We start from the raw sequence: 25,444 nt of genomic DNA, 5'->3' as shown, positions 1-25,444 counted from the left end.
CATAACAGGTTTTGCTTTTTTGCAAAGTCTTACAAATAGAATCATACAGTGTACAATTCTTTTGAGATTGGCTTCCTTCACTCAGCATAATGTTTTTGCGATTCATCCAAGTTGTTGGATCAATTGTTCATTTTTGTTGTTGTTGTTTATAGTTTTCATTCTATATATATAGCACAGTCTGTTCACCTGTTGAAAGTTATTTGGGCTGATTCCAGTTTTGGCAAAGAGAGCTCTTGAAAAATGTACAGATATCTGTGTGATCATAGTTTTCATTTATTTAAGGTAAATACCAAGTTATTGGGTTAATTTTGGTCTTTTCTTTCCCCTATGGATCATATTTTTGTTATTATGTCAAAGAATTCTGCCTAACACCAGGTCACATAGATTTTCTGCAGCGTTTTCTTAAGTTTTATATTTTCATTTAGATCTGTGATCAATTTAAAGTTTTTAAAGTTTTTTTTGTTTTGTTTTAATAAGTTGTTTATTTCTATTGAATTGCCTTTTGCAACCTGGTAGAAAATCAGTTGAATCTCTCTGTTGGTTACTTCTGAATAGTCTCCTTTGTCACATTGATCTATGTGTCTTTTCCATTGACAATACTATACTGTCTTCATTAGTGTAGCTTCATAGTATCTCTTAAAATAGGGTAATCTGATTCCTTCAAATTTAATCTTTTTTTTTTCAAAAATATTTGAATATTATAGTTCTTTTTGTTTTAAATTCTAGAATCCTCTTGTCTATAGCTACAGAAAGTCGTGCAAAGAATATGAATGGAATTATATTACATGTATAGATTATTTGAGGAACTTTGATGTTTTGACTATGTTGAGTTTTTAATCCATAAACATGATATATCTTTCCATTTATTTAGGCCTTCTTTAACTTATTCCATCACTTTTTGTAATGTGCCACATACAGATTCTGTACTTGTTTTTATTTTTATTTTTGCAAATTATCTATTTGTTTAAGTATTTGATTCTCAGGAAAATATTATAAATCTGTTGCTTCAGATATTTAAGTTTCCAAATGACTGACTGAGTGACTGACTGACTGAAGTCGCTCAGTCATGTCCGACTCTTTGCGACCCCATAGACTGTAGTCTACCAGGATCCTCTGTCCATGGGATTCTCCAGGCAATAGTACTGGAGTGGATTGCCATTTCCTTCTCCAGGGGATCTTCCCAACCCAGGGCTCGAACCCGGGTCTTCCGCATTGTAGACAGACGCTTTACCGTCTGAGCTACCAGGGAAGTTTCCAAATAGTTCATTGCTATAATATAGAAATATGATTGATTTTTGTGTGGTGACTTTGAATATGGCAACATTGCTTAATTTATTGTTGGTTAATTTGTTATTGTTGGTTAATTTATTATTGCTTAATTTGTTGGTTTTGAGAAGTTTTGTTTGTTTTCATTTGTCTTGATTCTTATTTTCTGCTTGAGCAATACTATTACCTGAGTATACAACAACACTGTGAGAAAAATTTTTCCTCCTTTTCCAGTTTGTGTGTCCTTCTTTTATTTTTCTTGCCTTATTGACCATACTATGGCTTTCGTGCAGTGGTGAATAGAAGTGGTGAATGATTTCAGTCTTTCAAGTTTGGTGTTTGTTATGTTCAAGTCGCTAAGTCATGTTCAATTCATCGCAGACCTGTGAACTGCAGCATATCCCCTATCCTCCACCATCTAAAATTCATGTCTATTGTGTCCATGCTGGTATCTAACCATTCATCTTCTGCTTCCCCCTTCTCCTGTTGTCTGTTTCCTGTCATCAGGGTCTTTCCCAATGAGTCAGTTCTTCATATGAGGTGGCCAAAGTATTGGAGCTTCAGCTTCAGCATCAGTCCTTCAGTGAATATTCAGGGTTGATTTCTTTTACGATTGACTGGTTTGATTTCCTTGCAGTCCAAGGTACTCTCAGAAGTCTTCTCTAGCACCTCAATTCAAAAACATCAATTTTTCAGTGCTCAACCTTTGTGGTTCAGTTCTCACATCCTTACGTGACTACTGGAAAAACCATAGCTTTGACTAGACGGACCTTTGTCAGCAAAGTGGTATTTCTGCTCTTTAATATGCTGTTTAGGTTTCTCATAGTCATGTTAGTTATACCCTTTTTTGATAGATGCTGTTTATACAACTGAAGAAGTTTCTTTCTATTCCTGTTTGCTGAGAATTTTTATCATTAATAGATGTTAAGTTGTGTCAAATGTTGGACATTTTTTAGAATTTCTATTTGTATGCTTCTAATAGTTAAAAAAATCTATTTTGACTCCTTTTGCTATTTTCAGCTCAACTTTTTTATGTGCATATAAGTGGTCATATCAAATTAATCTACTTCCACAAATGAAATGTTTTCCCAATTTCAGGCAACATGGTTCAGCTTTAGTACGTGCTTTCTTTTTTTTTTTTTTTTTAGAGATACTTATTTTTAAGATTGGTATATTATAGATTTATTTTTAGAGTTCTAACTGATGAGCAAGTAGTAGAAAATAGTATATCTTAGGAATAGTTAATCACCACTTACTGCTAATAAAAATTATGATTTCAAGTATCATTTATAATTTACTACAATTTCCTGAGCACTAGAAGAGAATGCATAAACACAAATATCAAAGAAACCATTTGTATCATACAGACTTTATCTGCTTTGTTTACTTGATTATTTTTTATTTGTTTATGTTTTCTATAAAAAAGAATGTAAAGAATATCTAAATTTTTATCTTCATCAAAAATCAATACAAAAAACCAAAAAAATCAAATTAGGAGGGTCAAGCAGTTTAAAAAATTTGTTTAGATTTGTTTTAAGTAATCATTCTGAGCAAATGATCATTTTTTTAAAAAAGTACCAAACATTTGCCATTTTATTTCTGAGTGAAATAGTTTAAAATGATCATCATATCCTACAGTTTAATTCAAAATGTTTACTTTAGAACTTTTCTGTTACTACTCATCAATTCCATGGATCCATTTTTTAATAATAAGCAAATTATATGCTTTAAAAATAAATGGTAAAACTTGCTGTGTTCAAGTTGCATTTGAAGGGAAAACATTCTAATGATTCATTTTTATGGAAAAGAATGAAGTTTTCAAGAGTTAAATATACTCATAATTTAATTACTCTGCTGAGACCTAAAAATGTACATCTTTGACTTCAAATTTTACTTTCTTTCTAGACTTAAAATTTAAGAATTTTAAATGTACAATGTGGAACTCAACTTTTAGAATACACTGTTGGAAAATAGCTAAAAGCCCTTCTATTTCTAAATTTAGCCCTTGATATATATGGCTTTTTGTCTTTTTTGTTTGTTTGTTTTACTCTGTAAATACTGTTATTTTATATTGGGATTAATTTTAATGAGTTTTCAGATACCCTTGGAGACTGGATAATGAAAATGTTATTTCTATATTAAAATCAGTGTGGTTTTTATAGTGCATTAGTCATAAGTTTGTTAAAGGCTAAATGGCTATTTCATTATGGTAATTATAAACATACTCTATCTCTCACATTCCTACCTATTTTAATGGAAAATTGCAGACAGACATTATTAGTAAACTTCTGATACTCTGCTACTATTAAGTTTCAGACTTCTAACATTGTACTTTGTGAAATTCCATAATAATAATAATAATAAGCCAACCTTTTTTTTGCCTTTTTTTAAAACTACCCTCATTTCTCCTCCTGTATGTATCTTTCTATTTTACTCTTCCTCCTCTCTCTATTTTCTTCTTGCCTTTCTCCTTGCCTTTATTTTTCTCTCTTCTTTCCTTTCCAAAATTCTTTCTTTTCTAACTGTCTCTTGTTTGTTTTTATTTTCATCAAAACAATATTTGGTAGTATTACCATTGCCCAGTGGTCACAAACACTCTGAGACATACATACAAACATACAAAGACACATCTGCACACACACTAGCACATAATTTAAAATAACCCTTCACTTAATTGGTAAATGTATTTTATTTCTTAGTTTAAGTCTCTTATTAGAATTGCTTAGAACTTTGATATTATGCAAACGTTTTTAGTTACTGTCTCTATTATATCAGGGGAAGAAAAGTTTTCCTAGTCTATCTCCCTGTGTCTAACTGAATAGGGATCCATATTGTATGAAGTTCCATATAACCAAAGCCATTAACATTACAAGATTAGCTGTAATAGCCCTGATATAGCAAATATTAGGGGTTTCCACTTTTCACTTTACACTTTACTCTTTCTGTAATGGGCTTCCCCAGTGGATCAGTAGTAAAGAATCTGCCTGTCATGTAGGAGACACAGGAAACCCAGGAGATGTGGGTTTGATCACTCGATCAGGAAGATCCCCTGAAGAAGGAAATGGCAACCCACTCCAATATTCTTGCCTGGAATCCCATGGACAGAATAGCCTGACTGGCTATGGTCCATAGGGTCACACAGAGTCAGACAAAACTGGGCACACACTCTCCCTAATACCCTGGATTCTGTTTCTGATCTAAATACTCAGGCTTAGCTTTCAGCTGACAGCAATAATGGGCTGATTCATTTTCAGCCAATTCAAAAAAATGATTTTAAGTTTATATGTGGAGTTTCTAAGTAATTTTAGTTTTTAAAATTGGCAAAACTCTTTTGCAAACGTTTTTGCTCTTGGTGTTGGTTTCCATTACTACTTTAATGGAAGATATTTATCTTTTAAAGATGGATAGCTAGTTATGGAAGCAATTAAGGTGCTTCACAGAATCTGGAAATTTGTAAAACATACTAATAAAATATATCTGCTACCACTACTAGTTAAAATAGATTAGGAGTGAGAAATTAATCTACCTTGTTTACTGTCATCTTTGCATTTATCTTGACAAAGGTCATGAGAATCACAACAAGAAACAGATTAAGAAATTTGTGGAAGTTTTTCCTGTCCCCCAACTTCCAGCAGACAGTGAACCTTAGAGAGTACTCTAAGCTATTACTCTCAACATTTTTTTCCAGTAATAGTTTAAAAGGCCAAATAAATTATTAACACGGGACAAGAAAAGAGTCTTATTAGTTTAAATTAGCCTTATTTATAAGGAAAACACATTGCTCTACATTAAGCCTTACCTTGGGTCCTCTGCTTCATGAATTATGCGCTTCTGTGACACGGATACTTGTATGCTTGATGATCTTGTAGGAACCCATAGCTGCTTCAGAGCACAATGGTGTGATATGAAGTGAGGCAGGAAACAGGGGAACCTTTGTCACTGAGTCAGCTGCAAGAAGAAGTAATGTGTATGAATGTACAGTATAGGGAGATCTATGAAAGATCTACTCTCTTTCTCCCAAAAGACTCTGTTCCATGGTACAAGGAGAATTCAGTTCTATTTGGCAGACCTCCATGTCAGTTTGGAAGCAGTAAAAACAACCACAAAACAAGTCTCATTTCTCAGTGTCTTTAATTCTCCATGTTTTAAGTAACATTTTAATTCTCATTTTGATTTCACTTTGTTTTAGTAATCAAGAGCTAACACCCCTCTCCCTTGTATTGAGTACAATTTCCAGTGTACGGATGCAGCGAAGAATGAATTACAGAGATGAGTCCAGTCATAGGTGCTATGCTTGTGTTTGTCACTGGTACAATTTGAAGGAAAGGCCCTATATCTCTTATTTAAGGCGGGGATGACTTTAAATGATGTTACATCAAGGAGGGCAAAGAACCCCAGCAGATGATGCAAATTTGTTTCAAAATGAGTGTTATTAAATAATTCATGTTTTTAATATAGAGAAATTAGGTCATTTTTCCACTCCTCCCACAAATGTTCAATCTTAATATCTAAGTAATGAAACAATACAGAGAGTGTTATCCATCCTGGTACTAACAGAGAATGCCAGTTATGACAGGCTCATTGTTTACTTTAACAGGTAATTTGTGGACTGGAATCATTTAATTGTTCTGAGTACATAATTACATGTCAGCAATTTCCAATTTAATTAAAATGTACAAATCTGAAGATTAAGGGAATTTTTGAATTATTAATCATTTTTCCACTAGGAAATCTTGTTGCTCTGCAGGAGATTTGTCCAGTGTACAACTATACGTATTTTTTTTCCTTCTTTTTCGCAGACAGACAATTTTCCCGCAGAGCCCAATTACATGGGCAGCAGGCAGCAGTTTGTTCAAAGGTAAGGCCTATTAAATAACTTTCTCGGCTTCCCCATTTGCATTCGTGTCAAAATTGCTTTGCAAGAGTCTACACTTCAGGTTCAAACTCGTAGAGACAATACTTTCTCTTCTTTTTCTTTATGTGTATTTCAGTAGCTCCACGTTTAAGGACCCAGAAAGAGCCAGCCTGAGAGACAGTGGGCACGGGGACAGTGATCAGGCTGACAGTGACCAAGACACTAACAAAGGCTCCTGCTGTGACATGTCTGTTAGGGAGGCGCTCAAGATGAAAACGACTTCAACTAAAAGCCAACCACCTGAACAAGGTGAGTGAAGCCTTCCAGTGCTTACCAAGTATAAAGCTTAAGCAATATGAAACCTCAGAATACTAGTTGTAGTTTATCACCTTGGAATGGAGCTTTGATAATACAGCAAAACAAGCAGGAAATCCCGAGGTTGCCTCACACAAAAAGCAGTTTTTCAATACTTCAGTAACCACAGAAAAATGAAGTTCATGGATTCTAGCCTGAAATCTTCCTGGAATGAGAACTTTTCCAAAGTCACTAGATTATACTTATTTTTATGGATGTTTACTAATCTTTGCTGTTTTGCATTTTAGTAAAGGAAAATATGGTGTATGTTAACTAGATATGCACATTTTAATATATTAATATAAAGATTAAATGAATAAATTTAATATATTTAGGTGAAATGAAAACTTGATTGAAATTGTATAGCTCTTAGCAAGGTTGGTATTATTTTTAGTGTGGGTTTTAGCTCCAAAGTCGTTTTTCAAGAGTCAAATAACAGCTAAGCCAGAGTTCTGGCTCCTTCTTTTGATTTACATCTAAGTCTTCCTGGATATCACATAAACATGAACTTGTTTACTCTGATGGAGGTAAAAAAGAAATGCTTCTTCATGAATATATATGTCTTTTATAAAAGTCTAACTTCAATTTATTACCTCGATATGTCTTTTTTATTAATAGCAATATTTTTATTGTTTTAAACACAGTAGAATGTTTATTAATGATTCACCCAAAGAGAATTAAGCTACTCTTTTGTGTAAGTCTTAGATGCTGTGAAAAAGCTTTTTTATATCCAATTATAAAAAGTAAAAAGAACTCTTGCATAAATTGAATTTCAGTTACAAATGCATATTATATTAGTTAATATTAGTTTTCAAAATATTGATGATATGCAAGTATATTTGATATTTAAATTTTGAGGAGCTATATTTAAACTATTTGAATTTACTTATTTGTTCTTCTAAGTCATTTAATGATAGATGATTCATAGAAAGTAAATTTTTGCCTCTAGTGTAATCTCTTCTATCACATATACGTCAGCAGATAGAATGCTTTTTAATTTCTCTAATCATGTTGAAATTTTGATTCAAATATGCACATACACACATATATATACATTCAATACAGAAATTAATTAATATATATATTTAAGTTTCTGCACTCAATATAATTACGCTGGCCTTATTTTAAGAATGACCCTCTCCAAAGCCTTCTTTTCTAAGTATTGTAGCAGGTTTTTGCATAACAAGGCAATATTGTTTCAAAAGTTACTTTTAGCAAAAGTTATTTGAATACTTACCTAATATTTGCAGTTCTTGCAAATTTGAATGATTATTTGATGTGACATATGTGGGCTTTATGGGTTTGACTATACAATGTCATATAAATATTTTAGGCACATTTTAGGTAATGAATGTTTGGATTTTGGTATGTGAATACATAGCCTAACAGACTCATCTACGTCTGAGATAAAGTGGTTTGCAGGTAATTCATTGGCTACTGTTTGTAAAGCTGCATAGAGTAAGTAAAGCGTTTACACTTACTGTTATATCTTCATGAGAAAATTTGTTAATTAAAACCAGCCTGCTGCTCACTATGAACTTCTTAATTCCTTTCCATACACTGAATGAGCAATGTAATTGATAAGAATGAAAAATAAAAAAAAAAAAAAAACCTATAGGTAAGGACATTTATGTCTGAAAATATAGTTTATACTGAAAACCTGTTATTTTTTCCTATTTTGGTATCAAAAAGTAATGTCTTAGAAGGGTGGCTTTTGTTCTTAAAAGAACATATAGTTGATGTATATTTTAATTAATATTACACATAAAGTAACTTCTAGTCTATGAGTAAGAATGCCAATAGAGATGTCTCCTGTAAAAAAAAGAAAAAGTAGTTTTCATGTATCCTTAGTAACAAATATGAGAAAATTATGAATCTGAAAGCCACGCTTGGAAGATAATCTCTGAATTACATAGGAGACTGACTTGTACTTTAAAAATGATTTTTGAAGGATTAACTAAAAGAGTATTTCATTGATTGAATGATTGATGGATATGGCTCATTAATTCATTTATTTAATAAATATCTATTAAATGCTTTCAATAGTAAGGAAAATTAGATACTTTTGGGACATCAGAAATAAATTTGATTTGGAGCCTGCCTTCAAGAAACTGTATGTAACTGTAGTAGAGATGGGAGACTCTCTCTGTGTCTCTCCCTCCTATCTCCTCTCTCATTTACCTGTATCTCTTATCTGTCTCCCTACCTATCTCTCTATCTACCTCCAATCTGTCTTTTTATGTCCATCACCTAGATCATCTTTTTGTCTCCCTGGCTCCCTTCCCTTATGTTTTGTCTTTTTCCTATCTATGTATCTTATGTATACATCTATCTACCTACCTATCTAGACGCAAAAGAGGCTAATATCTATTGTTTTTACTACTTACCATAAACTATGCTAAATTCATTTTAACATTAGCTTATTTAACCTGAAAACTCTAAAATTGCTAGCATTTGTATCTTACATATAAAAAAACTGAGCTATGGGGAACTTGTTAACTTGCAGAGCAGGTTGGAATTTTATCTTAGATCTAGATATGACCAAAATTTATATCTTTTCTATAGAACTTTATCTCCAAATAGTCGAATTTGCTCAAATATACATTCTGATTCATTGCTATGACTAGATATCAAGTAAACTTTGAAGGTTAAGTTAAAACTTGAGTTCATGTATATGAACCTTGGGGGAAAATATCAAAATGACTTATATGCATTGAATTATTAGTTGCTGAAACATATTCTTTTCGGTATTCACTGCATTTATAAATAGATGAATATAGTTCCCCTCACATTTATAGATGTTAAGAAACTTTGTCAATGTTCCATGATGTAAGTAGTGAAGTCAGCATTAGAAATAAAATAGCATCCCTCCAGGGTTTGTCCTCTTAACCAATGCTTTATACTATTCACATAATGAATGGTTTACTGAGAAAAATAAATAAATAAATAAATGTTTGAAGAAGCAATCAGCCATTGTCTTGGTCATTGTACTCTGTTAATTTATTTGAAAAGCATCACAAGCACCAATGCTAAATTAATTTAATGCACACCTATAAAGAGTAATTTCCTTTACAGACGAAAGAAGATGACAGCAGTATTCAAATAATTATCTCATGTCCAAGTTTCATATGTTAAACACTAATTTTTAATATCTTAAAAAATCTCCTAGAAAACAGAAATAAATTTCCTTTAAAACAAAAATGAAACAAAAAGAAACCTATTTATCACTTTTGCTCATTCTAAAATATTTATAGTAGTGCCTTAATAGTTTTTAAAAAGTTGTATCATGTTATATTTCATATTTTTATATGCATTTAGTTGGCTTCTTTCCCTGTTTAAATTATCTCAATTAAGAAAATTAATGTTCTATTTCTAAATTAAAATACTATTTTAACTTAGAAATTAAAATCAATTAAAAAAATAATCTTCATATTTTCAATGGACATTTTCTATGCTAACAATGATTTCCCTTTGCAAATAGCTTAGTACATTTGAAATTTTATTTCATTAAGTCAACTGTTGCTATTTTATTTTCTCTTTTGTACCATTAGATTTTTTCCATTTGTTTTATTCCTGTTATTTGTGTACTTTTGCTACCATCAGTTTAAGCATCCCAGATATACAGCACTAGTATGTGTTGCCCATTATTTTAGAAAAAAAAAATTTGAAAGGATTCAGTAGCTAATTGATGGTATGCACTATAGCTGAAGATAGCTTTAAGGATTTTATGTTAATAAACCCTCTAATAGAAAGAAGTTATTTTAGTTTCTCTTAGTGTGATTTAAAAAAAAAAAAAAAACATCTCTCAAAGAATGTACTTAGTTTCTTACTATTTGAGTTCAGTTTTCTGTCTGCCTCTCTGTCAATTAGATTTTTCCGCATATATTCTCCATCAAATATTGAATGTAGATAGGTAGGCTAGTTGTTAGATAGAAAGAGGAGGGAGATAATAGTAAAACAATCTGAATGTTTTGAAATTCATATGGTGCCCATACTAGCACATTCACACACACACACACACATACACACACATACACACATATTATTTAATAAGTCATTGTTTATTGGAAAATGACACAGAAAATTGACTAAAGTACATTTGATCTTATTCTGCTGATTTTATAATTTGGAATGAGAAAAACTAATTTATATCAAGAACTAATAAAAATGCATAATGTTACTTCTGTAAACAAGAGTCACAATTTTACAAAGAAGAAAAACTCTTTCAAAAATTTGTGAAGGTAATTTACAACTTATACCTCAGAATACCATTTGTACTTTGACTTCAAGGAAGTACGGTGCCCTTGAATTTCTATCCATCAGAAACCCTGTAAAGTATTTTGATTGTTAGCAATAATTGCTTTTTTTTTTCTTTTAAAAGATGTAATAAGCTTTTCCTAAAATTCAGTAGTCGCTATAGATTCCCAAATAATAAATGTGCAGTTTTTATAAATGCTGAACAGCAATTTCTCTGAGCTTCTTATTGATAGCTCAGTGACTGTTCTCAATTTTTCAAGGATAATCGGTCTTCTGATATCTTTATAGTTCACTGAAACCAAGTCCTTGAATTGAAGTCTGATGCTAGTGGAGTAGCATTGTTCATCCTGAGTACTGATGGCCTGGCTTGTGCTAAAGACTGCAATGGAACACCACCCACATGGGATGTAATACCCTGTGGGGGCCAGATTGTTGGTCCCCTCCCTGGTGACTGGACTCCAGAACATTTCTGAGCCTCAGGAGTTGTTCCTTTCACATTCTTCTTTTGTTTCTCATTTTATTTAATTGCCTTATGATTTCTTTTATTCTGTTCAAGTCTGTGTCTCCCCTGTTCTCTCTGCTGCCAGAAAAATCTGACTTCTTAAATTATGTTCTGAATTCAAAATATTTCACAATGGAATCCTTGATTATAATCTAATAAAAATATAATCAGTAGAAAGTTGAGAATAAATGAAATACCAAATAAAGTAGGTTTGCTTCAGTGAATTCAGTTTTAAAACTAATTGCATTCTTAAGGGTTGCCTTTCGTCTTTTCAGAGGACATTCTAGAAAACTACAAAACTAAAGTTAAGGGATTTTTTTTTTTTTTTTGTAGCTGTTCCTTTTTTCTTTAAGTTAGTGTTTAAATGTTGCTTCTGGACCCCATATTTCATAGCAGGTTTATACTAGTTTCAGTGACTGCAGTATTTGTTACATGATTTCAGACTTTGGTGAGACTCTGAGGTCCACTCCTTTTAATCTCCCTCCCTAATTCACTGCATAATGATTGCAATGGCACCATATTTCTAATTATGTCTGGAAAGGAAACAGTTTCCACAACCTCTGCTTTACCATGAAGGAGCTATTTCAGAAAGCAGTAGTAATGAAACAGGAGAGTAGAGATTGAGATCCTTGTTCATGCGAGTGAATGGGGAGCCATGCATTCAGGATCTGGGGGGCGCTTATTGAGACAGAGGGTTGGGAGGCCAGACACCAAAGTGACCTATGTTACAATTTCCCCTAGAACTGACCCTGATTAGAAAAGTGCTAGCATCGTACTTGGATAAGGCAGTGGCACCCCACTCCAGTACTCTTGCCTGGAAAATCCCATGGACAGAGGAGCCTGGTGAGCTGCAGTCCCTGGGGTCACTAAGAGTTGGACATGACTGAGTGACTTCACTTTCACTTTTCACTTTCATGCATTAGAGAAGGAAATGGCAACCCACTCCAGTGTTCTTGCCTGGAGAATCCCAGGAATGGGGGAGCCTGGTGGGTTGCCGTCTATGGGGTCGCACAGAGTCGGACACGACTGAAGCGACTTAGCAGCAGCAGCAGCAGCATAGTACTTATATATTCTCAAGCTTCTGTTCTGTTTTCTCTTCTGCATTATGGTTACCTTCAAATCAAGCAGTGTATTTTCCCAGGCCTACCCAGAACAGGCAACAGCAAATCTACTTCTACAGAAGTAAGAACATGAAGATGGTGACTGTGTCCATCTTCTCAGCAGCCATCTGGCAGTCTCTGAAAATAATTTTTAAAAGAAATGTTGCTATAAACAATAGGAAATTTGTCTTAGGAAGGGAATGGAAAATTACAGCCATATATAGGGGACGGGAAGGAACTGTTAAATATTTAATGCCAGAGAGAAATAATTTACGAAATTTTAGAGGAACTTCTGCTTTATGATTTGCATACATGGTGTTTAAGAAATTGTATTATTTGCCAAGAATTCATATTATTTTCAAGCCCTGTGAGTTTTTATTAGGCTGCATCTATCCAAGAACACTGTAATATCATTTTTGCCACCTCCCTGTGCTGTCTTTTAGGACCTTCCAAATTCATCTGGCTTTAAATTTTACTAGAAAAAATGTTTCTCAAACTGTGAGCAGCTTCACTTTATTTTTGCTTACCAGGCTTTGCAACTGTCCCATAGTTCACCTAACTTTAATAGTTTCAATGACATCTCTTTTTCTCATGTGCAAACATCTGCTTCTAGAATTCAGCATCTGGTATCATGAAAATAGAGAGATTTTATCACCCTCACATTTGTTGTTCATCGTAAAGCCTTTCTAACAAGTGTTGCATGATTTACTATAGACTCAATGTGATTTTGAGATTCTCTTGCTTTTAATAAGCACAGAAATGACTTTTGCTGAAACATCCCAATTAGGAAATGTTGGGAGAGTATTTCCCAAACTTTTGAAACTAGTTTTGCCGTATACTAGGGGCAACGGAACCCTCCCCAGCCTTAGAATTACACACTCTCAAATATTCTCAATCAACTAGAGGATTTTAAATTTTAAAATAATATTTATAAATAATCCCAATGTATTTTTTTAATTTTTATAAATAAAATTCTATACGAGTCATATGCATTTTTATGAAAGCAGGAGTGTCCCCATAAATGCTAAAAATGGTTATCAGCTCCTTTGTTAATTAAGAACTGCAAGAAAATCATGTCATTTGGTCTAAAACCTCCCAGTAATTTCCTGTTATTTCACTTTAATAACATGTTCTAATATTGAAGGTTCTCTATTCTTTTGAAAGCCATATTACAAAACTTCATGGTAGGAATCCTTGAAGTATAACTCCTCTATTGTGCAGATAAGAAAACAGATTGACTTCCATGGGGTCGTCAAGCTAGCCGAAGAGGTAGTATTCGTTCCAGGTTTATAATTTTCTGTCTAGAGCCCTTTCCATTCTTCTGTGTCACTCCTGTGTCACATTAATAGACACCTCAAAATCTCTGAAGAGGCACTTCAGATTCATCATCATACTTCTTTTCCTTAGTAATCTGAAGAAGTCAACTGCCATGCTCCAGAGCTTGATTCTTTCATAGATATTGAATAAATACTTCACATATTCATATATCTTATATATATTGAATAAAGATATTGAATTAAAGTTCCAAAAGGTCAATTAAATGTATCACTCCTTAAGCTATACATTGATGCTTCTGGATTTTTTGTCACCAGGCATTCTGAAATAAATATTCTTTTCAATCTGGATATATTACCTATACCTCTCCTAACTGTGGGTCCTTGATACCTTCTTAGCATGCTAAGGAATGGTGGTGCCAAAAGAGATTTTCATTAATTCATTCAATATTTTAATAAATGATTGTGTCAGGGATACAAAGAAGATATATGAAAACAGTCTGGGTCCTCAAGAAGTTCACACTGTATTAAGGGAATTTGACATACAATCATGAGATTGGTGCACTGAGATGTTTGCCCTGAGTATTAATGGAGTCAGGAGAATGGAAACCCTGCCCGGATTTGGAGGATCAAAGAATATTCCTGGAGAAGAAGACATCAGAGCTGATTCTTTAGCATATGTTTAGCTCATTTGGCAGAGTGAAGTTGGGGTGGGTGGGAACATGACGGGCACTCTCAGAAACACAGGAAAGGAAGCAGAGTTTAGCAGGCTGCTTAGAGGCATGTGAGTAGAGATGTGTGAGACTATTAATGCAGAATAGAGCCTGGGGAGGTGAGTAGAAGCCCAATGATGGGACCACTGAAATGCAGCCCTGGGAGGGAACGGTATGCTAGTTATGGCAGTGTCTTGGGAAATAGGAATACAATTAGAAAGCTGGCCAACTAACACAAGGCAAGACAGTATGAGCCCTAGAGTGGTAAAGAAAGAAATGGAACAAAGTGGAAGATTCAAAAGTTTTAGTATACGTCATTACTTTTATGATTATAATGAATTGCTTAGTATTCACTTGAAATTGATTTTGATATAAGGATTTCTAAAGGAAAAAATAATTTGATGCCCAAGTAAATGGAATATCATTTGAATTATTTAGTGCATTTTAATGCATTTAAGTAAGTCTTATGTAGTATATACCATATATAGTAAATTAACACATAAATATTTGAGATGTTAGCTTTTTCTCTAAAAGATCAATGTTTATTTGTACATAGGAATCAATTTAATAAAGAAATTTACCATTCAAGAATGCTAGAGAGAAAAACAAACAAGGAGAAAACTTCAGTTTGATAGATCTTTGAGAAAAGTTTCAGAAAGCAGTGAGGTAGTATACAACTTGGTGTGATAATGAATTTTAGGATTGTGACTTGAGTAACTGGGTTTTAGTAAAGTGGTAGACACAGGGTGAGAGTATCATGGGGAAAGCATTTGGAAAGTCAAAACCAATTAGAAGATTAACAGAGAGACTTGGTAATGAGAGGAAAAGACCCTGATGCTGGGAAAGATTAGGGGCGGGAGGAGAAGGGGACGGCAGAGGATGAGATGGCTGGGTGGCATCACCGACTCTATAGACATGAGTTTGAGTAAACTCCGGGAGCTGGTGATAGACAGGGAAGCCTGGTGTGCTGCAGTCCATGGGGTCTCAAAGAGTCAGACATGACTGAACGACTGAACTGAGCTGAATGAGAGAAGAGGTTGGTGATATAAACATAGAAACCATTGACACAGTATCAAACTTAAAGTAAACTGATGACAGGGATTATTGAGAGAAAAGACAATAGGATCCATGCTAGAATCTGGCTAAAAACAACAGTAAGAAGTTGGGAAAGAGTAAAGTTCAACAATTGTTCAATCAGCAAAGAGACAAGGCATAATCTGTATGTTCTATGACAAGGCAAAATCTGGAGGACAGCTACATGAATTATTTGACTGAAGCCAGGAGTTTTTAGATTTCATTTCCAACCATCATAATCGAGAGCCAAATTAAATCAATTCATTAAGCCAATCTAGACAAGTCTGTTTTTATTCAAAACAAAATCTGAGGACAGTTCCGAATACATGATCTCACATCACTGGCATAAATGTATGATTCCAGAACTCATCACTTAAAAAAAAAGGAACATTTACCTGAAATCATATATTTTGAATTTTTACTGTAACTCAGTATTTTTTGTTTATTTATTGTGTATATTTAGTATGCATTTCTTATTTATTATGTGTATATGTATAGTATATGGGGAGATCCCCTGGAGAAGGGGATGGCCACCCACTCCAGTATTCTTGCTTGGAGAATCCCTTAGAGAATCCCAAGAGCCTGGGGGATTACAGTCCATGGAGTTGCAGAGTTGGACATGACTGGAGTGACTTAGTATATATAGTATATGACACTGTCTTAGATGCTCTGCTGAATATTTATTCGACAAATGTTTGTTAGGTTTTTGATATGTGTCAGGCACTTCTCCAAATGCTGAGGATGGAGTAATAAGCAGAATAAATATTCTTGTTCACATGGACCTTACATTTGAATGAGAATGTGATTCTCAAATGAACCCTCTTCAGAGTCATGAACCCAATTCTCATAGAACTTATAGTCAGAAAATATAAAATGTAGAAAGTAACATGCTATTGATTAGGTATAAATAAAAGTATGAAAGTTTCAAAAGGAGGGATAGAATATTGATCATTATTCCAGGAATTCTCCATACATAAGATGAAATTTGAGCTAGGGTTTAAGGAATGAACAAAGTTTTTACTCTGAGATAGAAGAAATAGAACAAATCCATAAAACAACCATAGGATTCAGAAGTAATATTTAGGGGATAATGAATAGTTCAGTGTATCTAGAGGAAAACCTATAGAAGGAAGAAAATATGCAAATAGAAACAGAAAAGAGTGGCCTGTAAAGAAGGGAAAATAGGCAGTGATAGTGTCACAGTGGTCAAAGAGAGACAAGAAGCGTGTTGACGCTAGAGAAATTTAAAAACACACATACAAAAAAACGAGGCTCACGGACACCTATTCAATCTGATTATTACAGGTCTATCTTGGTTTCCATGAAAGAAGTTATGATGGGGTAATGCAAAAAGGAAACAGAGTTTTAAAGACTATACCACTGAAGCATCATCAGGAAATGGGGATAGACGTTTTTCTTATTCCAAGATAATAATGGAATAAGAGAAAGAAAGGGGGGGAAATATCTAAAGAAGGTGGTATTATAGATGGAAATTGCTTTAATTATTCAAGGTAACTGAGTATCAATATACTGAAGTAAATAATCCACCTAGAAGGAATTATTGAAGAATTGAATTAAATAGATATTATTTGAGCATAAAAGGGGAGGCTAGCTTTAAAGTGAAGATAAACTCTTTTTCTGTAAGGGAAAGATAATAGAAGATTTGAAAAGATAAACAGGAATGTAGAGGCAAAAGTAAAGTAATTGTTGGTTCTGATCTTCTCTATAAAGTGGAAAGCAAATTTCATTAAGCTCATTATTTCACAGAAACACTTGTATAATATAAATGACACTCGGATTTGTGAAAAGCTAGAGGAGTTCAGACAATTACCAAGATAATCTACTGTAAGATGAACATCTGTCAAAAACAGATACTGCTATTATTTCATATTTATAATTGTTGAAATAAATAAGAACATATACCAACCTGAAGACATTACCATATTTAAATTATCTCCTCATGTACTTTTCAGTTTTATAGCTTGCTTGGAGATTTCCGGAAAGATGTTTTGATGTGTAAGCCTACAGTCTAGATTTTTCTAGAATTATATTGTTTCAAATTCCATTTAGAAGATGATATATTGCGTATACCATATATTATGTTTTAGCCCCACTGCGATCTGTGCCAGTACTTGCAATTAAACACATTATCAGTTTTGCAGTCAAAAGTCTTAAATATTCACACTAAGTGGAATAAATGAATAATATAGATAAGCCTATGTCAATTCAAGTTAGTTTTTTCCACCAAATGAGTAGCAAAATAATATCCAGACCTGAAATGTTTTTTTGATTTCAAAATGGGCAAGAAATTGTAGGCTTGTACTCAATTTGCATATTGGAGCTTTTCATTCTTTAAACTCTTGATAACTAAGAGTATTGATGATGATCCCAGTAGTAACATGATGATAAATATATATATATATATATATATACGTATATATCTATTAACAAGAGAAACTATTTAATCGAGTTTCCTATTAAGTCATAATAGAAATCTGCAATGGGGGGAGTCTTAAGATCAAATGGAGATGAAAATATTCTATAATCATTTTAATGTGATAAATACTTACTTTAGGAAGGACACTTAAATGTTTAATCATATCATAAGAAGATTTTGAGTAGTACTTTTAGGATTTGTAGACAGATAACAAAAGCCCTCCTACCTCTGATACAGGATATACTTTTGAAACAAAATACATATTTCATGGAGATTGATTCCTCTGCCCTGGATTTTTTTTTTAAGGTTTTGAAAATTCATACTGAGAGATGAAACTCTGTTTTGTTTTTGCCCTGAGTCATTTCCTTCCTAATTTTAATTACTGTGTTTATTACATAATATCCTTTTATAGCCATCTGAGCTTTTACCTCTAAAAGCTGACATTTTTAAAGATATTTAAAATAAGCATGGCACCAAAACTTCAGAAAATTTTAACACATGCAGAATGCCTTCATGACATGTGTTCCTCCACACGGTTGGAAAACAATAGACAACATATTGAATCTTAAGTAAACATACCTGATAACTTTATTTTTCACTCTTTGAGTTGTGACTCCTCTTCAGGAATGACTGTCATTAGCATTAATATATGAATGAATTAATTCCATACATTTTATTTCAGTACCCATGTATATGCCTCTACCTTCAAGGTGTTTAGTTTTTGAAGTTGTCATTCCTCTGTCCATCTAGGTATAGTTCCATTTGTTAAGAACTGTAATATATGTAATAAGTAAAAATAAAATTAATTCTGCTGGAGAAATGAATAGAGAATTACTTCATGAATTAGATGAGCCTCTAATAGTGTCTTGTAAGTAGAGTAGGATTGCAGGATATAGGTGAATTGAATGTCTGAAGATGGGATAATAGCAAGATCCAAGATCATGCTAGAAATGCCACAAGTCATAGCATGATCCAGACTTCCCTGGTAGCTCAGACAGTAAAGCTTCTGTTTGCAATGCAGGAGACCTGGGTTCGATTCCTGGGTTGGGAAGATCCCATGGAGAAGGAAATGGCAGTCCACTCAAGTATTCTTGCGAGGAGAATCCCATGGACGGAGAAGCCTGGTGGACTACCGTCCAATGGGTTGCAAAGAGTCGGACATGACTGAGCGACTTCCCTTTCAATTTCTTTCATAGCACGATCCAGGAGTGGCAGATAAATAGGGATATTTTTATTGCAGTTTGGTATATAGAGTTATAATGGAGAGTAGTGGGACCAAATAAAAGGACTAGGGTCAGATTATGAACACCTTAAATGCTGTACTAAGAATTTTGAATCTAATTATATAGGCCATTAAAAACTTTGAGTAGAGTTACTTGATCAGAATTTTGTTGTAGATGATTCAATTAATATTATACCAGAGAAGGATTGGAAATCAAAGGAGATCAAAGGCCAAGACTAATCATCCATCAAATTTCAAAGGGACAGTAGCATGTTTAATATTTTCTAATTTTTGTGTATTGTAATGTAATTTAATTGCTGAGCCCAAGAGTTTTCATTGAAATCATTCTGAGCAATAAATGTAACACAAAATACAGATTATTCGCTTCAAAGGACCATCTATATGTGTCTGTCAATTATGAACAAAGTTGATTTTTCTCTTTCACATTTATTTATAGCAGAGCTGAACACTCTACCTTAAATATCTATCTTAATGAAACCCTTAAAAGATTATAAATGTATAACAAACTGTATGGACTTATCCAATCAGATAACAAAAGAACAGCTAATAGTTACAGGTCACTAAAAAGAAAATAAACAGCTACTATATGTCAAGGACTGCACCAAGCACCTTTATGCAAGTTTGTCCTCATGGCAAGTTGGTGAAATGACTGTTATCTGTAATAGATGAAAAACCTGAGCATAAAGGACTGAAGTAGCTTACCCGTGGTTGATGCCCTCAGCAGTGTAGCGCTTGTCGCCCTGATGTCATGTGTGTGCTCTCTTCATTCTGGTCCTTTTTGCTTACTTATAGTCTTCAATAACAATGTGCAAAGGAGAGTTCACAGGGAAGTTATACTAGTATTTCTAAATTGAAAATAGGATATCTTACTTTTGAAAGTAGAGTTGAATCTGATGATGTATGTCTAAGTATACAGAGATATGAGTGGCTCTTCAGTACCACATATAGTCATCTCATTGCCATCATTTTATTATTATCATCATTATGACTTACTCTGCAGTGGTATCTGATAGTGAGATGATTGTTTTTTCATCCTTTTATGCAGTTTGTCTTTACTCCAAATAACATTTATTTCAGCACTACAGATCCTGCAGTTAACCTAGTCATTAGACAAAAGACACAATACTTGCCATGCTAACATTTTGATACTATTTGGAAGATACTTTGCATATACTTCGAAAAATCACCTTCATCTGTGAGGGCTACTTTTTATCAATGTGTAATTGCTGTTAAACAAAGAATATAACAAGATAGTTCCAGATATGTGTTCTACCTCCCCATTCATTTCCATTGTTTGATAAAAAGATACTTTTACTATTATTGAGTAATAAACAAAATACGTTTTGTTTTTAAAGTGCTATCTGTATCAAGCTCTAGCATTAGTTTACTTTTAAGCCTATGACAGACTACTTCAAGTTATCTATTATAGACACAAATTTAATTCCACTTTATTCACAATCCATAATTTGTAAAACACTGTAGTCCATATATATTCTTAAGAAATGTCACAGTTCTCTAGATATTTGATCAAAGTTTTTGTTCAATTAAAATGGAGCAAAAATGGAACAAATTCTATTCATTTCATTTTTCTACCCCCAACACATGTTTTTCTACTTTCCCAGGCTCCCCCAACTAGCTCCCTTCTAATCCTAGTTACTGGTACCACCATCTATGGTACACAGGGACTCCTTATTTCCCTTCTCTTCCTCATCCTAGCTGTGTCATTAAGTCCTATTGCTAGCATGAGCCAGTTCTACTTCTTCAGTTCACTTACCTTTGATGCATTTTATTCACCAGAGGCTACCTGTTTTTTTCACCACCATACCTTCCCAGGGTGGGGTGGTCACCTGCTTCCCTGGCTGTCTTGTTTGAGATATAAGTTCAAACATATTTTGTTTGAGATATAACTTCAGCTTTCACTCCAATTAAGACTCTATAATGGCTTCCTCAGAGTACTTGAAAAATGTTAGGTTCTGACACTGACCCTGTGAATCCTCGCATCTTGTGACTCTCCTGCTAACTCACTGTGCAACAGTCCTGGAATGCTTCCTGCAGTTTCTTCTTTTCTCACTCAAGAGAGAGGCTTCAGGTGCAGAAACCTTTCTTAGCATGAACTTGCCTCTCTCAGGGATCTGCATATTCTGTGTGCATTTGTTCTCCAATGTAGTCCCAATGTTTACTTTTTAGAAAATGGGTTATTGTGGATAAAACTGCAGATTAAGAATAAGATTTTAGGAAACCTGAAGTCATTGGATAAACATTAAAGGGTCTTGGTGGGGTAAATAGCATGATATTGAATTAATCTTTAGAGAAGCCAGTTTTATAGTTAACAAATCCAACAAACATTTAATTACTTCCAGTAACTTAGTTGAATTATCTCATTTACTCTATACAGTTTTTAATAGCTTTATAAGGTAGGCAAAATAGTTTTATAGGTAGCTTTTTAAGGTCGTCACTGATAGCTCAGTTATTAAAGAATCTGCCTGCAATGTGGGAGACCTGCGTTCAACCCCTAGGTTGGGAAGATCTTCTGGAGAAGGGAAAGGCTACCCACTCCATTATTCTGGCCTGGAGAATTCCAGTGGACTGTATAGTCCGTGGAGTTGCAAAGAGTTGGACATGACTGAGCAACTTTCACTTTCAAGATAGGCACTGCTATTTCCATTTCAAATAGAGGAAATGACCAATCTAAGATCATCGAACTTTTATGTGACTGAGTCAGAATTTTAGACTAGGGATCTGATTCTAATTTCATGGGTCTTTTCATTATTTCAGAATAGCAGTGGCCACATGAGAAATAATAAAATTCTAACCAGTCTAAATGATAGTGGAAATAAGGGAGTCATTGGAATGACAATATTTGGAGAATAAAGACCTTAACATCTGGGTAGGGAGTAAGAGACAATCATCAAATTCTGCAATATTAAAAACTTCCACCAAGTCTAAACAATATGATTGGTTTACTTAATAGTATTGACTGGCTAAAGCACCATTCAAAGAAAAGTACACAGTACAATAGGATTGGGTGAAAAGAGAAATGGATGATGAGAAGAGTACAATCTGTTTGAAATATATGGTTTCTATATTTGAAATATGTTAATGAAGGCATTCAAAATGTACTGCACTATTGAGGAAAAAGTGAATAAATCTGGGTTAGCTTTTGACTGTCTCTTTAATATTGGACTGTATGATATATACAAAAATTAGAGCAAGTAGATAAGCTAGCATATTAAGGAAAATAGTAAATCAGGTTGCTTGTATGAAATACTGGAGACAAATTAGCAAAATGAAGGCTTATCTTGTGAGTGAGTGCAGCAACCGGACCAAGGTTGGGCAGGTAAAGATTCCATAGGGCTTAGAAGTGCTCCTTCATATCACTGGGCCCAGAGCTACATTTGCAGTAAAATCATTAGATTTTAATCCCAGCAGCTAGTGTTCATTTATTTGTGAAATTCTGATGTGTGCATGAATGCATACATGTTAGTCGTATCCCACTCTTTGAGCCCCCATGGATTATATCCTGCCTGATATTGTTGGCGAAATACATGTACTGATTTTTAAAAGTGTCAGTTTATATAAATCCACCTAAAGTAATAGAGATGTGGTAAAAATAATAGTGGAAATGAAGGCTTTGCCGAAAGTGATAGTAGATGATACTAAGAAAAGGCATGAAAGTACTCATACATTGAATAGTTACTAAAAAGAAGAGCAAGTGCAGTTCTTCAGGGCATGATGTGAGATCCCCTTGAATTCATACAAGAACATATATTTAAAATAATAAAGGTTAAAGAAACAACACTCTAAAAGCCAAAGTTTTCTAGATTTCTTCCTTGCATTTTACTGAGAACACCAGTAGTATGTTTTTGCTCTCTCTTTACTTCTATAAATATTGAGATTTTTAAACACTAGGCTACATAAAACTCCAGAGGTTAGGAAATACACTTCCTACTAGATTTTTTTTATGGGATATAACTGTGACTTTCTATCTTTTGATTACTAAATTTATTTTCTGTTTTATACCCACACGATTTGTATGAAAACATAGGTGAGTTTGTGTTCACCTATATTTATCTTCAATATTTAAATGACAGAAGCTTATTTTTTTTTTAAATTACACTTAGCCTATATCCATGAGAATATCATTAACTTCTCCAATGTATTGTAATTGTGCTTGGAAATTATATCAGGTTACTAGAGACTTGTCCTTGAAATTACAAAATGTACTAACAATATATAATGTGTCTTCAAATAGATTTATTAGCACAAGAGTATTCAAAAGCCATTAACAACCTAATTATTTCTGTGTCCACATGACAATATTTTATTAACCATCATTTACAAAATTTTGAATGTGGAAAAGAATAAAAAGAGAAGCTTATTAAAAAGCCATAGGGCAATTTACTGATTTTTAGGTTATGAATGTGCATTAGTTGCTTAGTTGTATCTGACTCTTTGCGACCCATGGGAGTTTTTCAGGCAAGAATACTAGAGTGAGTTGCCATTTTTCTCCTCCAGTGGATATTCCCAACCTAGGGATCAAACCCGTATCTCCTGTGTCTGCTATATTGCAGACAGATTCTTTACCTTCTGAGCCATCAGGGAGGCCCTTTTACGTTTTGAGTAATATGTTTTTATGAATAAAGGTTACGTGTTTTTCTTAATTTGCTTTTGGAATTGTGTTTTGAATATAAATATGTACATTCATTTCAGTATATTTATTACATCTGTTAATTTTAACACTCTGGATACTTTTATTAATACCATTAAATCAGCGTTTGAGTGATTTGCTCTCATTTCCTTCAGATATAACCAGTTTTTCTCTTTTTATTAATTCAATAATGTTAAACTACTCAATTTCACTTTAATAATAACACAGTACAGTCAGTAATTCTATATGGGGGAGGAACCTATCTGTATCATGAATTACTTTAAAAGAAGATAGATTTCTATCTTGTTTTAATTCAAAGATGTACTGAAATTCAAAAGAGTCAATAGTATGTTGCTGTATAAATCCTTATTAACATCTTCAAAGATAAGTAGATGTGATAGATAGTAATTAGTGTGTTATCTATAATTTGCCTCTAATTTATTTAAGGGAGACTAAATGTAGTTTGTTCCTTGACAACTATTAAGTACCCTTTTATAGTTCTGCTTCTGTTCTTAATGTTCAATATCCATTAAAATATTCAAAAAGGTAAATAAACCTACTTAGTAATAATTATATTAATGTATACTTGGTAATAATTATATTAATGTATAAATTAAACTGACACCTCAAAGTGATGCATATTTTTTCTATCTTCTCAAATATAGTTTATATTTAAAGGATTAAACATTTATTTGTTCCAGAAACTACATGGCACTAGGGAAAGATATTATACACAAAACAAACCTAAGTCCTGATCTTTTGTTGCTCACCTCCGTAGATGTTTGTGCTATTAAAAGTTTTTGGAACATCTAATTTGACTTTTTGTTACTGAGACATACCAGTCTGAATACACAACTTAGATCTACCATGTGAAAAATCAGCAGCTATGTGGAAATAAGCTTTAAAACTTAGGTGAGATAAAAGTATATCTTACCTACACCTGGGAAAGTTGTAGGATGGAATTTATATTCCCTTCAAACCGATAAAAATATTGAAGAATGATATCCTGCATGGAATCCTTGAAGAGAAAAATGGCATGAGGTAAAATCTGAATAAAGTATGGACATTATTTTATCAGTAAAATAATGATGTTAAGATAGGTGCATTTTGTTAGAGATCCATGCAGCTCTCTAGTATCCTCACCATTGTTCTGTAAATCTAAAACTATTCTGAAATTTTGAAATTATTTTAAAAATTATTAACTTTGGAAGAGAAAAAAATGAGGATACCAAATTGTGCAGAACTTTAGATATTAACTGAAGTGTTTTAGCATTTTTAATAACAAGTAGGGGGACATTGAAAATGTGTGGGCAGGAGACTAGTGTAATTAATGCAATCACTTAGGGACACCATTTCCTACTACTGCACAGACAAATTGTAGGAAGGGAGTGGTGATTTCCAAAAGATAAATCTGATTCAGTAATTTCCATACAAAGTGATAAAGGCAGAATTAATGTGGTAGTCAGTATGACTGGAAAGATAAAGATTTGACACAATACAATCAAGTAATTAATAGTATTTGTCAATTTATTAGATATGAAACCTATCAGAGAAACAAAGTGTGGGTGATTTAGAGGAGAGATGTATGACATAATAAACTGCATATAGAATAAAACTAAAATGTAATTTTAGACTTAGAAATTACATTTGCTGATAGTGTTATATTACTTAGAGTAAAGGAAGATAAATTTGAGTTCCCAAGGTTAAATGAAAATTTAATC

The 25,444-nt window shown here is 33.3% G+C and overlaps 1 protein-coding gene across 2 annotated transcripts in view; it reads left to right on the top strand.

The window, feature by feature from the left end:
- The window catches only part of PCDH17 (protocadherin 17), a 117,441-nt gene that overhangs the window by 32,909 nt on the left and 59,088 nt on the right, over nt 1-25,444 (top strand). Inside the window, exons 2-4 of one of the 2 annotated variants that reach the window (XM_040267154.1) lie at nt 6,066-6,124; nt 6,258-6,430; nt 11,021-11,995. In XM_040267154.1, the coding sequence (XP_040123088.1) occupies nt 6,066-6,124; nt 6,258-6,430; nt 11,021-11,028 (240 nt within the window). In that variant the 3' untranslated portion in view covers nt 11,029-11,995. Of the gene's footprint in view, nt 1-6,065; nt 6,125-6,257; nt 6,431-11,020; nt 11,996-25,444 lie in introns of those variants that run through there. The other variant, XM_040267153.1, reaches the window with a different exon arrangement.

The sequence above is a fragment of the Oryx dammah genome, unplaced genomic scaffold, assembly GCF_014754425.2.
Source record: "Oryx dammah isolate SB20612 unplaced genomic scaffold, SCBI_Odam_1.1 HiC_scaffold_24, whole genome shotgun sequence".
NCBI lineage: Eukaryota > Metazoa > Chordata > Mammalia > Artiodactyla > Bovidae > Oryx > Oryx dammah.
Note: the sequence above shows the minus strand (reverse complement) of the source record. Positions and strands in the feature narration are given on the sequence as shown.